The sequence below is a fragment of the Citrus clementina genome, unplaced genomic scaffold (genome assembly GCF_000493195.1).
Source record: "Citrus clementina cultivar Clemenules unplaced genomic scaffold, Citrus_clementina_v1.0 scaffold_8, whole genome shotgun sequence".
In the NCBI taxonomy this organism is placed as follows: Eukaryota; Viridiplantae; Streptophyta; class Magnoliopsida; order Sapindales; family Rutaceae; genus Citrus; species Citrus x clementina.
In genome coordinates, this window is record NW_006262022.1 from 5,713,065 (window position 1) to 5,726,621 (window position 13,557).

The 13,557-nt window shown below is 31.1% G+C and overlaps 1 protein-coding gene across 1 annotated transcript; it reads left to right on the top strand.

The window, feature by feature from the left end:
• The first annotated feature begins 5,042 nt into the window (after positions 1 to 5,042).
• Positions 5,043 to 6,586, top strand: LOC18034528 (bZIP transcription factor 11). Its single transcript, XM_024179602.1, has one exon. The coding sequence runs from the start codon at positions 5,849 to 5,851 to the stop codon at positions 6,365 to 6,367; it is 519 nt and encodes a 172-aa protein (XP_024035370.1). The 5' UTR covers positions 5,043 to 5,848; the 3' UTR covers positions 6,368 to 6,586.
• The last annotated feature ends 6,971 nt before the right edge of the window (positions 6,587 to 13,557 follow it).

The window sequence follows — 13,557 nt, forward strand, 5'->3', positions numbered from 1 at the left end:
TCAATTTCTATGGTGAAAATGATGGGACTGTGAGACTTTACTTTGTACATCATTTTCTTTTCCTTTACAAAATTTTCCATAGATTAAAGCAATGTTTACTTTTGTGCTACTAAAGTAATTTGCATGTATTAAACTAAGAATTGTTTCTTGCCTTTAGAAAAAGAGATCGGCATGGAAAATGTGCGTCTCTTTCACTTGTATGTTTACTTGTCTGGCTGCTAATCATACTAGTGAAAATGGGAAAAAAAAATACTTAAATGGGACCATTTCAATAGGACCATTTAATAAAATCATAAATTCATGCTAAGAGGGTTTACTTTTTATTCCCACGTTATAATTATCAATACCATGATCAATCAATTTCAAGGAAGAAATGTATCGGAAGATTTCATTGGATAGATTTATAGATAATGTGAAATTCATAGACAATGTGATACATATGTGTCCACTTTCTCCCCTTTAATAAAAAAAAAACTCATGTTCGGTAAAAACCAACAAATGCATAATCTTAAATTATGCTAGTCTTAGGCGCAACCAAGCTTGTTTTCTTTAGTGGGGATATTAAATAGATGGTGCTGCCAAGGGACAAAAAAAAAATTGAAAAAAAAAACAATAAAACCGTGAAATTTGGAGGGTTTAATACTGTTGTCATAAATATTTTTATACTTGGACTGATAAATTTTGGATCAATGGGCATGGCCCTGTTATTTGACTATACTTTTTGAAAAAGTAGTAGTCAATTTGTGCAAAGAAACTTCTCTAACTTATATATATAAGTATGGTAGAGTTACCGGTTACGAGTACAAGGGATTAAAAGGCTGCTGGCTTAGCAAAGAGTTGGTGAATACTTGGGAACCTTCGTAGTTGTACACACGCACAGATAGCTAGATATATATGTAGGATCATGCTACGGTGCAACTGTGGCACCGTATCACAGTTGCATCTAGCCGTTGGATATAGTTAGATTAGTGGGGTCCACTGACATCCAACGGCTAGATGCAACTGTGGCACGGTGCCACAGTTGCACCTAAGGTTTGTCCATATATGTATATATATAGAAGATAAAACCTCGTCTATTCCTTATATTTTGAAGTTAATCTCTGGGGTCAGGCTACAGTGCAACTGTGGTACCGTGTCACAGTTGCACCGTGTCACAGTTGCACCAGCCGTTGGATTCACTCAAATAAGTGGAGTCTACTTGAATAAGTGGGAATCCAACGGTTGGGTGCAACTGTGGCACGGTACCACAGTTGCACCACAGTTTTATCCTAATCTCTGTTTAGTTTTTATATTTTCAAAAATATCTTAAAATATTTTTGTTGTTAAATTATTGATATCCATATTGTTACTTTTTTTTTCTTTTAACTTGTTTTTATAATATTACTCTCTTGCAATCTTTTTTTTACATTAATTAGAAGAAAAATATTAAATTACTAATTTAACCCTAAAAATAAAATTAAATGAAAAAAGAATATATATTAATTTTTGTGAAAGCTCACGTATGTCCTAACAAATGAATGCCGTAAAAAATTTAAATTACCAATTTTTGGATATTAATAAAAAATCTATATATTAACTCCTCGACAAAGTGTTCTACATAAATTAATCTATATTCTTTTTGTTTTTATTTTATTTTTGGAGTTAAATTTGTAATTTAATTTTTTTTCCTTTTGTTAATGTCTAAAAAATTCATTATTGTAAGAGAGTAATATTATAAAAACAAGCTAAAAAGAACAAAAAGTAACAAGAAAAGTGTCAATGTTTTAGCGGCAGGGCTGTTTTAATATATTTTTAAAAATATAAAAATTAAATGAGTACTAATATTAAAATATAAGGATTAAACGGGATTTTACATACACACACGCACACGCACATGCACACGCACAACACACACACACAAACACACAGATATTCTGATATGAGGCAAAATATGTTTAAAAAAAAATTCCTTCATAAATGAATAAATGTTTAATGAAAGTCTCTAAAAGTATTTGTCCATATATTATTGTAAACTTTTAGAGGATGACTAAATCTTTACCATTCATTACTTCATTTATATGTAATTTAAGGGCTCATAAAGTATGTAAAAAATAAAAATATAATTTTAAGAGGCCACTAATCCACCTCCATAAAAATTATTTTCAGAACAGTAGGATCAAGAGAAAGCTTAGACCCGACATGAATTGTAATGGTTAATAGGGCAGGCAAGAAATAGTATGCTGTCCAATTTACAGCTAAATGAATTATATAGACCTATTTGATATAAATATACAAAACTATGTTTCCTCCTAAGAAAAATATATTAAAATACAGGGATCCAGATATTATTATCCCCTTCCAATTTCCAAAATTGCCTCAATGCCACATTTCAGCGACAGAAGCAAATAAATAAAATTAATATTTTGCTTCCGGGAGGAAAAAAAAAGGAAAAAGGAAAAGGGTATCTCAGAATCTAGAGACTTAAAAGACAAAAAGCCCAAGAAAACTTTACACTTCCCAGGAAAATCCAGGGTTATTTTGGACAATTGGAAGGGTCAATGATGAAGTGAGAGGATCTCGGAGAGAGCCCCAAAGGTGTAATAAATGATGACACCTACATCCCTAGAGTTTTGCTTTTTTCCAGGTGATTCGTGTCAGATTATCAACAGTGGTTTGTGGCACATTCATAATCTCGTAACAAAAGTAACAAATAATTAACGCAACAACCACAAAAAAATTTAAAAAAAATTACAGTTATTATTATTATTTTTTTTTTTTTGGGGGGGTGATTTGGGGAAGTGTGATTTTATTGTTCTGCGTCACATGTATCAATTAGTTATCACACACATCTCAAAATGTACACAACGTAGCCACCCTAAACGGGAGTAACGGGAGCTTTTGCCTCCTCATAAAGAAAGAAATATAAAAACAAAATGTTTCGTACAAAATATCATGTTTAAGGATGAGTAGTGATACAGCCACAAACTCTTGTATAAATTTATTTTGTATAAATTGATGTGGCATTAATTCATTGGTTGAATGAAAATATAAATTAATAAAAATAAATCATGTGGGTCAAGTGATATTTAATTCAACCAATTTTATCATGCCACATCAGTTTGTACAAAATAAGTTTGTACAAAATAAGTTTGTACAAGAGTTTGTGGCTGTATCATTATTCAATAACGAAATTAAGAGTAACCTAGTAAAATATAAATTTTTACAAAGATATAATAATAAAGTGTTTACTCAATATGGATCTTGCATTCATGGATTATTTTATAATGTTTGAAGTAGTTAAATAATAATAACCTATCGAGATTAAGAGGTTTGAATGACATTGTTATTATTATTATTATTTGGATGAAAAATTGAGGACCACGGTTAGGTGTCTCCTTGCACACTTAATCACACTCTCATCATTACAAACAAAAGACATGGGGTCATGAGCAAGAGACCTGAATTGAGCCAACCGATGAGCAAGAAAGATGACATTTAAACTGAACCAACCGAAAAAGAGACTCAGTCAAAACCAGCTCTCAAATTCTCTTCGAAAAATCAGGGATTAAGCCTGATTTATAAGCGATAAAGGATTATAATCTCTATAAAACCCTCAAAGAGTCCAAATCTTTTCTCGCCGACTCTTCTTCTTCATTTACTTTTTATTTTAAGAAAAGAGGAATTTTTTATTCTTATTTGTCTATCTTTGCAACAACTAAACATTATAGTCTTTTAGTAAAGCCATAAATTGACTTAACCGTTGGAGGACTGAGCTAAAAAAACTTCCAACATCCTTAACTAATTTCTGTGATTGCAACTGTTCATGAAGAAGGATGAACTCATGGTCCCTGATTTCTGCTCAAATTATTGACATTGGTGAAACTATGTCCCTCTGTAAATAAATTCAAATGCTAGGGTGGTGACATCTAGTTGCTAGCCTACGCACCACCTCAACCATATCTTGGCATCAACAACAACAATAATAATAATAATAATTATTATTATTTGGCTGTAAGTAAATGGTGGGAATCGTACTCACAAAATTCCAACACTAGGTAGACGAAAGAAATCTTTTTAGGGGGCAGACATCATTTCCATCCCTACGGATGTAAAAATTCTAATAACATTTTATATTTCGGGAAAAAAAAAAGAAGATTTATGCGTAAATTCGACTCTCTCCTTTACTTCAATATTCTCTTTTTCAGTTCCATCAATTTTCTCCCCTCTACCATAATATCTTCGCTTGTTGATACTTCTTTACTTGATGGCGAGAGATATTTTATCAGAAAGGGTAATGAAAGAAAATCCATTAAAAGAAGAACCGAAAATAGAAAGCTTGGTGGTTCCCTTTATTTGTTGCGTCAATCTCATTCTCTTTTGGCAAAAGGAAAGGTATATATTGAGGGAGAAAGGAAAATTAGAGATAAAAATGGAGTTCACTAAGAACGTTTAGGGTGAATTAATAAACGACAACAATTAAGTACTTATTATGGAGTAATAATGTTGTGCGAGATAAGCGATCAATTGATGATAATCGACACAAATAGTTAACGAGCAGTGGACAAGTGGTTGAATGTGACATTATTATTAGCTACTAAAGAAAGCACATGATTTATGTCTTAAATATTCATTATTAGCTACTTAAAGTATAAAGTGAGAAAATTTGATCAACCAATTAACTTAAGTAATCTCTTTGGTCATTCGTTACATCACAAACCACAAGTTTTACCTTGGCCTAGCCTCACGGGCATTGGGCGTATGCCACCACCACGCCATTGCCGGTACGTACGTATCACACTAAACCATAACTAATGACAAATTTATTTTTACCTTTTTGTAATCTTGTAGTGCTCTGAAGTATATAAAATAGGAGCTCGGGGGATGATGTAAACTGGGATCGATGTTGGTTGCCAGCTGGATCTGAACAGTTGTGGTCTCTTCTCACTGTCCCTAGTCTCTCTCTCCTTCAGCCCACCTCACATGTCCCATCAACTTTTCCCAACAAAACTTTTCTTCTCAGCAGATTCGCAAACTCTCTTTAGTTTTCTTTTCCCATTAAAATTTTCCCTTTAATTGTCTCTCATTTTCTTTACGAGAAACAATAATAATAATAATAATATTTTTCATCAACTTGTTCTTCCCCCCTTTTTGTTCTATAAATTCCTCCCCCGTTCACTCTCAAATTCCCTTCCCCCTTTCCTTCTTTTCTTCCTCGCCGATCATTTTAATTAATCCGAGCATCTTGCTTCTTGCTCCTCCATATTTCTCCCTTTGAGAGCTCTCGTAGCTTCAATCTGAAGCCAGCTTTGTTCTTCTTCCCTCTCTCTCTCTCTCTCGTGTTAACCTATATAATTATTTTGAGTCAGAGCTCAAAACCCACTTCCAAAATCCAATCTTTGCTCTTATTTTCTACAAAGTTTGGATCTTTTTTGGGTGTTGGGTTTGTGTTCTTGAGCAAAAGTTTCAAATCTCAAAACACAAATCGCAGTTGGTTTTTTTGGGGAAGAACTAATGCTCAGTATATTGTTCTTGATGTTTGAGATTCATGTCTCCAATTCTTGAACTTCTTTTTTCTGAGTGTATGATATATTCCACATTCAGGCGCAGGACCCAGCTTGTTCAATCTTTCTCAGTTGTTTTCCTCTACTGGCTCTATTATGTTTCATGATTAATTTTTAGCTTCATTTTTCAGTTATTAATAGTTAATTAGCCAATAAATCTGTAATCATCATCATCATCATCATCATTATTATCATCTGCATAATAAAATTTTCGGTTTTGATTTCATCTGGGTCCTGCAAAAATCTCTCTCTCTCTCTCTCAGTTTCCTCTTATTGGAAAAGGGAAAAAAAGAATTGCAGTAATTTAAATGGCTTCTTCAAGTGGGACATCATCAGGAGGATCGTCATCATTGATGTTGCAAAACTCAGGGTCTGAGGAGAGTTTACAAGCATTGATGGATCAAAGGAAGAGGAAGAGGATGATATCGAACAGAGAATCAGCTAGAAGATCGAGGATGAGGAAGCAGAAGCATTTGGATGATCTGATGGCTCAGGTTGCTCAGCTGAGGAAAGATAATCACCAGATCATCACCAGCATCAACATCGCGACGCAACATTACATGAACATTGAGTCTGAGAACTCAGTGTTGAGGGCCCAACTTGGTGAGCTCACTCACAGGCTGCACTCGCTCAATGAAATCATCAGCTTCTTGGATGCCAGCAACAACAACGACGACGACGAAAACAATGGCGGTGCTGCCGCTGCTATCTTTGAAGCCACAAGCATGATCAACGAGCCTGCTTTCGATAATTTCATGAACCCACTGAATTTGTCATATCTGAATCAGCCTATCATGGCTTCTGCAGACATGTTTCATCAGTACTGATGCTGACCTCCTCTTTCTGAGAGATCAATCATGAGAGAGAATTGTTTGTCTTTATGTTTTTATTGTTGTTGCAGTGTAATTAGGCTTTTAATTAGCCTGTTGTAAGGAATAAGGTATTTATTATTGGGGTTTCTTATGGTGTGTGTAAATTATTAGTAAGTGGGGGGGGGGGATCTTTGATTAAGTTTGGTTTCAAGGCTCGAGTGAATGTAATTTGGTCTCTGGTTTCTATCAAATAATATTTTTGTATTTTGCAAAAATCTCTCCTTTCACTGTTTAAACTCATGCGGGTGCTTTTCTTTTGATCGAGTAATGATTTATTTCATTAGAGTGGTAGTGTCACATGACATAATATAATTAATTTGTAATATTATTTTTAAAATTACGTAATTATATTATATGTTACCTTATTCTTTATAAGGTGACCATAAATCGTCCACTTTAGTGCACATAATTATACAATTAGGCATCTTATAATATGCGATTGCATGTATGTTAAGATTTGAAAAAGAAAGTCGTGGGTTCCATAACACACTTTTCACTCTTAAATTTTAATACGCATGCGTGCAGTCGTACTTTATAAAGTGCGATGCTACAAGTAGGTGAGCACAATCCTGTATTTATTTTATGAGACCACTAGAGAATTTTGTTTGACAAATTCAAATTGATTTTTGTTTCTTCTCACAAAAACTTTTTTTTTTTTTTTGGGATATAATGGTTATTAATTAGTTAAAAATATTTTATAAAGCACAAAGCAGCAGTCTTTCTTTCTAAATTATATTATGAGTAAGTGTGTGCCGATGTGCTTTGCAAGAGGTTGACAATTTTGATTGGGAACTTATGGATTGTGTATAAGTTTGATGCATCTTAGATAAGCACATTGAATTCAAAGGATACGCTCGATGTTATTATCAAATAATCAATTATTCAACTCAGTACACCACGAGATCATCAATATCTGATCAATGAACCCCTCCCTAATGTACAATCTTATTACACTCTCTTTTTTTCTTTTTCTTTCTTTTTTTTTAAATTTCCCCAAATGACACAGCCCAATTTTTTTGACCAGAGATAGCACAATGATTCAATTATTTTGGGCGGTTTGTTTTTATAATGAAAATACAGGGTCTTGCTACGGTGCATCAGTTACACCGTGCATCTGTGATGTTTGTAACAAATTTTTCGTTAATAATAACTAAATTAGAATTATATATAACAAGTTTTTGTAACAGATATTGTCCAAAAAAAAAAAAAAAATAACCTGGATGAACAACAAATAAATTGTTATTAATAATAAAAAAATATTTTTTTATTACATGAGATTATTGCTCAAGAGTACAACTCATATTACATGAGATTACAACTGATATTTACAAATTATATTATTACTGAGACTAGTTTATATCGATTCTTATAAGGCGCACCACCCATATTTTTATCCTCTCCAATATTCGAGAGACATCTACTTTACTTACATTTCGAAAGAAAAAAAAAACTATTTTCGTTTAAATTAAAGAAGAAAATTTAAACCCGCACAATACATTGTGCGGTTCGAACTCATGATACTATTACGCTAAAGCCTAGTGGCTTAATAGCAAAAACAATTGTTATCAATAACAAAAAAAAAATGATTGGAGTGTACGGTGTGCACCGAATGCAGTATAGTCACACCCTAAAGTACTCTTAATAATATTAAAAAAAAACACTATTGATCACGACTTCAAAATATATATAATGAGTAATAGAGAAAGAAATAATGGTCAGGGATTAAAAAAGAGCAATCAGACTCAAAGTAGTGTCAAGTTACCCACCGTTAATTATTTTATCTGCATTCGTAATTGTTAATTGTGTAAAGGAGGAGCACGAAACAAAAGCGCAGTAAGGTAATAATAAAATAAATAAATAAATAAATAAAAGACAGTCCTCCAACATTGGAACCACAAACGATAATTAAAGAAATAAAGATACGAAATCAAAAGTTAATTAAAGCTGTAGCAACAACAAGAGTATTGGAATAAAAAGTGAACCAACAAAAAAAAAAAAAAAAAAAAAAGACACATGACTTCATAAGAGCTTTGGTGGAACAAATCCCATGTGCAGGGAGCATTGTTTTCGGTTACCTGTTCTCTTAAACACATGATGGTTCAAGAAAGTGCTACCTATGTTTAAGTTTTAATTTTCCAAGATCACATGTGCTATAATTTATATATAAATGAGTGTGAGAGAGAGAGAGAGAGAGGGATGATTAAATGAGTTTGTTTGGATGGAGTGTCATGGTGGTGTTGGCACCATTTTCTTGTTAAATGAAAAAAAAAAAAAGAGTTTTAATTTTCCAAGATCACATGTGCTATAATTTATATATAAATGAGTGTGTGAGAGAGAGAGAGGGATGATTGAATAAGTTTGTTTGGATGGAGTGTCATGGTGGTGTTGGCACCATTTTCTTGTTAAATGAAAAAAAAAAAAAGAGTTTTTGTATTAGTGGCTAATTACCTAATTTGAAGTGCTTATAGGTTACAAGTACCAAATTAGCTCATTAAGTTCGAGTAATATGGGTTAAAATTACCAAACTAATTCATATAAGTTCGAGTAATGTTAGTTATTTCAAAAAAAAAAATTTTAAAAAGTATATAAGAAACCATGTAACCTCCATATGTGTGGAGGGGGGTAGGACTAAATTAAAAAATTTAAAGGCTCAAAAGTCATCAGAATAAAAGACTAAAATCCAAGAAAAAAGAAAGAAAGAAAGAATACAAATGTAAGAGTAAAATATAATAAATTCTTCATTTTGTATGGGCCAAGCCAAATCATTAAAAAATTTATTTTGTAGGTTCGATTCATAAATACACTGTATATGCAATTTTCTTTTGAGACATCGACTGGCCAGGTGTCGTGCCCCATATGCTGTAGGACCTAATTGAAAAGTTTTCATATCTTAAATATGCCTCCATATTCCTTAATTGTATAAAGAGACAATGAGAAAGGGCCCCCAAAATGATAAAGCAAATTTGAAGCCATCGCCAATTCGCCATAAAAGAACAAGATATCATGGCAAATGGGCTCTCACCTTTGATTTTATTGAGAAAATTGAGGCTATGATTTTCTTAAGATTCCAATAGCTTTTTGCACTTCAATCTTTAAATAATAATAATAATAATAATAATAAATAAATAAATAAATAAATGAAAATAGTAATAAAAAAAAACGAAAGTATATAAAGATTCTTTTTGAAGTTCAATCAACAACATTACCATGTCCTGATGCCACCCTTATTTTTTTCCCATTAAAGTAGAGAAACATTACAAGGGACAAAATAAGTTGTCATGTTTATGTCACAATCTAATTTAATTAATCCAATCATGGTTCCGTAAGCACTTAAGCAACTTTTATCTTTTTGAACCCAAAATTAAAATAAATAAATAAAATTGCACAATTAAACTAGCTACTAGCTAGTCAATCATCACAAAGAAAGCAAAGAAGCACACAGTTTAAAATAATAAAAATACCCTCTTTGACATTGTAATTATGTTTAAAGAAGAAGTTAAAAGTTTTTTTAAATAATTTTTTTTTTCATTCAATATTCATGATTAAGTCTTTTTTCATTTTTTTTTAATTCTCTTCGACAATCCGTAAATTTAAAAAAATTAATTAGCTAATGTCAATAGATTAATTAATTCTACATTTGACCCAATTTTTCTTTGATATTATATAACGATAAAAGAAAAATTAATGACCCATGTATCTCACGTAAATGAAATTAGATTAAACGAAAAGATTAAGAATGGGCATGGGATGTAACCCAATTAAGGTTATCAAATCGTTAATGTAATATCTGATAACTTTTGGCCCACCTATGATATTTTATTTTTGCCACAAATCACACCCACTCTCTCCAATATTAGAAATTGAACAACTTTTTTTGTTTCTTCTCTTGATAAGTAAGTAAACCTAATGTGCAGAGAAGACAAAAGATGGTCTAGAAACCTATAGCTATGTGGCTTTGCAAGATGGACCCATGATAGCAAGTGGGCAGGCCTCAAGCTCTTAAAAAGAAAGAAAAAAAAAAAAGAAGAAGCAAATTTGTATTGTATAATAATTAGAAATCACAAGTACCACTTGTTTGGAATTTTTTTGATTGCTATTTCAAACTTGCGTATTTGTCTGTAATAAAACTTTTATGCTAAACAATACATTTGGTCCTTTTCAAGTAGAGCCAAGTCTCTTGATCTAACCGTCTCCATTTTTTGTTTATTCAAACTCTTCATCTTTTTTGTCTATTTAAATGTCGGTTTAATAATTTATTTCCTTCCATTGTGAATTAAATAGTTAAGTTATCATCACAAGGCAATAGTAAGTGTGTGGCTTTAATCATGTTCATAGAAGATGAGTGTTGAGAGGAATGCTTATGATTATGTCATATGAATTATAACTATTGATACGATAGTAATTGTGGTATGTATGGTTATGATAAAAATAAATTATCTTTTAAGGTTGTAGTATTGGAGCTTTTTAAATATTAAAGTTCTTTTAACGCATTCCTACATACACGACAAGGAAAATTCTGTTTTAAATATTAAAATTTGAAATGAATATCAAGATGAAATTTTTATCGTTTATTACATGGTTGATAATTTTTATAAATTTTTATTAAATGAATTAATTACATTAACTCACCAACTAGAAAATGAATATCAAGATGAAATTTTTAGAATGTATAATACTACTCTGTGTTTTTGACATAACTCGTATTTAAGTTTAAGATGTAGGCTCTATTTGGTTAAACTTATTTTTCAAATAAAACTTTTGACAAAAAAACTGTTGAGTTTGTTAATTAAAAAAACTCTTTTGAACCAATAGGCTATTTGTTTCTACAACACACATAATACATTTAAGTTGTTAAATTACTAAAAAGGATATATAAAAGAACTAATTTCGTAATCATGCAGCTTTTCACAATGAAAATTTCATATTTGTTTAGTGTTCAAAATTCAAATTCAACAAACAGGGTTTAGGTTTTGGAATTAATAAAATTAAGTTAGGACGTTTCTAAAATAGCTTTTGGAGAGCACAAAAGCTTTACTTATTTTTCAACCAAAACCAGCATAAAAATTTTGACAAGCGTTTTTCGAAAAAAGAAAAAAGAAAAAAGAAAAAAAGCGTAACCTTTTCGAAAGCCATATCTATTTTTAAATATTCAAACACTTTTCGTATAAGTAAGAACGGTCGAGATTTATCACCAAACTAGAGAATGGCTCCCACTGAAAAAAGGGACAATTAAGAGAGCAGCATTTCCCAAAGCACATAGATAATTAAGCTAACTTTATGAATTAATTACATTTCCCTCCAATCAATAATTAACAATTAATCATGTAGGGCATGATCCCATTCACTAAATGCGTGACAGAAAAAAATTAAAGGAAAAAAAAAAAATCAGACCATAGGTAAAATGAAAATGGTCGGTGAGAATTTAGGTATGGTGGTTTGATTTCTAACCTCATAATAATTAAAATACAAAAGAAAAAGGAATTTATGGTACTTGCATGCATATTAATATAATAGAGGGAACAAGGATGATGAGATCTCTTTTCCAATTTAATTTTCCTTTTTTCCTTTCGGGATTTGATTGCATGCTGTTGGGTTAATTAATTAAACAACTCTAAAAATGGGCAGAGCATGTGGCCAACCATATAGTAGAAGGTACTTTGGTGGAATCCTTACAGAATTACAATATGTTTAATAATGATCGAACGACACTATTTTTTTTTTTTATAAATATGATTTAAATATACATATTTTTTTGAAAAAATAAAAATTTATATTGGATTTTTTAAAAAAAATCTAGAAAGGGCATTTCTAAAATCAGATAAATTATTCAAAACTTGAATCTCGACAAACACTTTAATTTCTATTTGTTTTTTTTTTTCAAAAAACAAATATAAAAGTACTTTTGGCAGTATGAGAAATGCTTTCCTTTCAATTAATTATGATTCTAGGCGGTGATCTAGGACATTGTCACCTCTTAAAGATCCATTATGTTAATAAAAAGCAAAAAAAAAAAAAAAAAAGGTGAAAGGAATTAAATATAATTAAGAGTGATGTATTATTTTATTAACTAGTTGATTGCCCCTGATAAGCCCCTGCCAATTTAATATTGAGCATCTTTTGCATCAAGAATTATGCTTCACTTGTTGAATACAGATGGTCAGATTGTGGGCTGTTAATCACATGTAATTAAATATTATTAAGCGTATCATGATTTGATTCGAGAGGGAATTGTCTCCAAGGTTCTTATTCTTAAAGCATTCAAGAAGAACCCTTAAATTGACCAAAATTGCTATTAGAAAACAAAATTAAAAAATTAAAAAAAATGTTATATAAATGAAAAATTGTAAAATTTTTTTGATGTGCCGATAGTGGCATAAGAGATTCGAGATTCGAATCTCACTCGCGTATGGGTATTCAAAGTGACTTTAAGAAAGTGAATTTCTAGTGCTTTAGCTATTCATCTATTGCTATATTTGTGAGAAAGCAAAGCTTCATGCTGCTGTTTATAGTAGTAGTTACTTTTGTGAAAGCTGCAAGATAATTTGAAAAAGAAAACATATGGATGGATATACAATCAACATGTCACAAGAAAAAGAACCTTGTTCATTCAATTAAGGATATGGTTAGTTGGTTACCATACAAGTGGGAAATGTGGAATTTGGTTATATTTACAAGATTTTTATAACTTAGAAAGAAAAACAAGTAACTTGCAAAATATATATGTAATATAAAAATTAGATATTAACTTTTATTACGTTCGTCAAAGTTATTATTTCAAAGTTACATTCATATCAAATATTATTAAATTTTTATCTTATAGTTACAGCATCCATTTCATTGTAATTGCGGCCTAAAGCTACTGCGCCACAATACTTAACGAATTTTGCAAACATGTCATTAATCGAAAATGTGCAAGTTATAAAAGAGATTTTTTTTTATTAGTTCAAGTGTCTTCTTTTAATTGCACTACATGTTAGGAGCATAATTAACAAAAGGGATATTATCATTTTCCCACCAAAGGTATTCTGACACATCATGTCAGTACCACAGTTTGGTAAAACCATCAATTTACCACAAAACGTTTAAACTGTTAGCATTTTCCCACCATTCCGTTAAAACTCAGTTAATATGTAACGGAAAATTCA

Excerpts from the sequence above, each read along its gene's own strand:
- LOC18034528 (XM_024179602.1), top strand. The coding sequence starts at position 5,849 with ATGGCTTCTTCAAGTGGGACATCATCAGGAGGATCGTCATCATTGATG.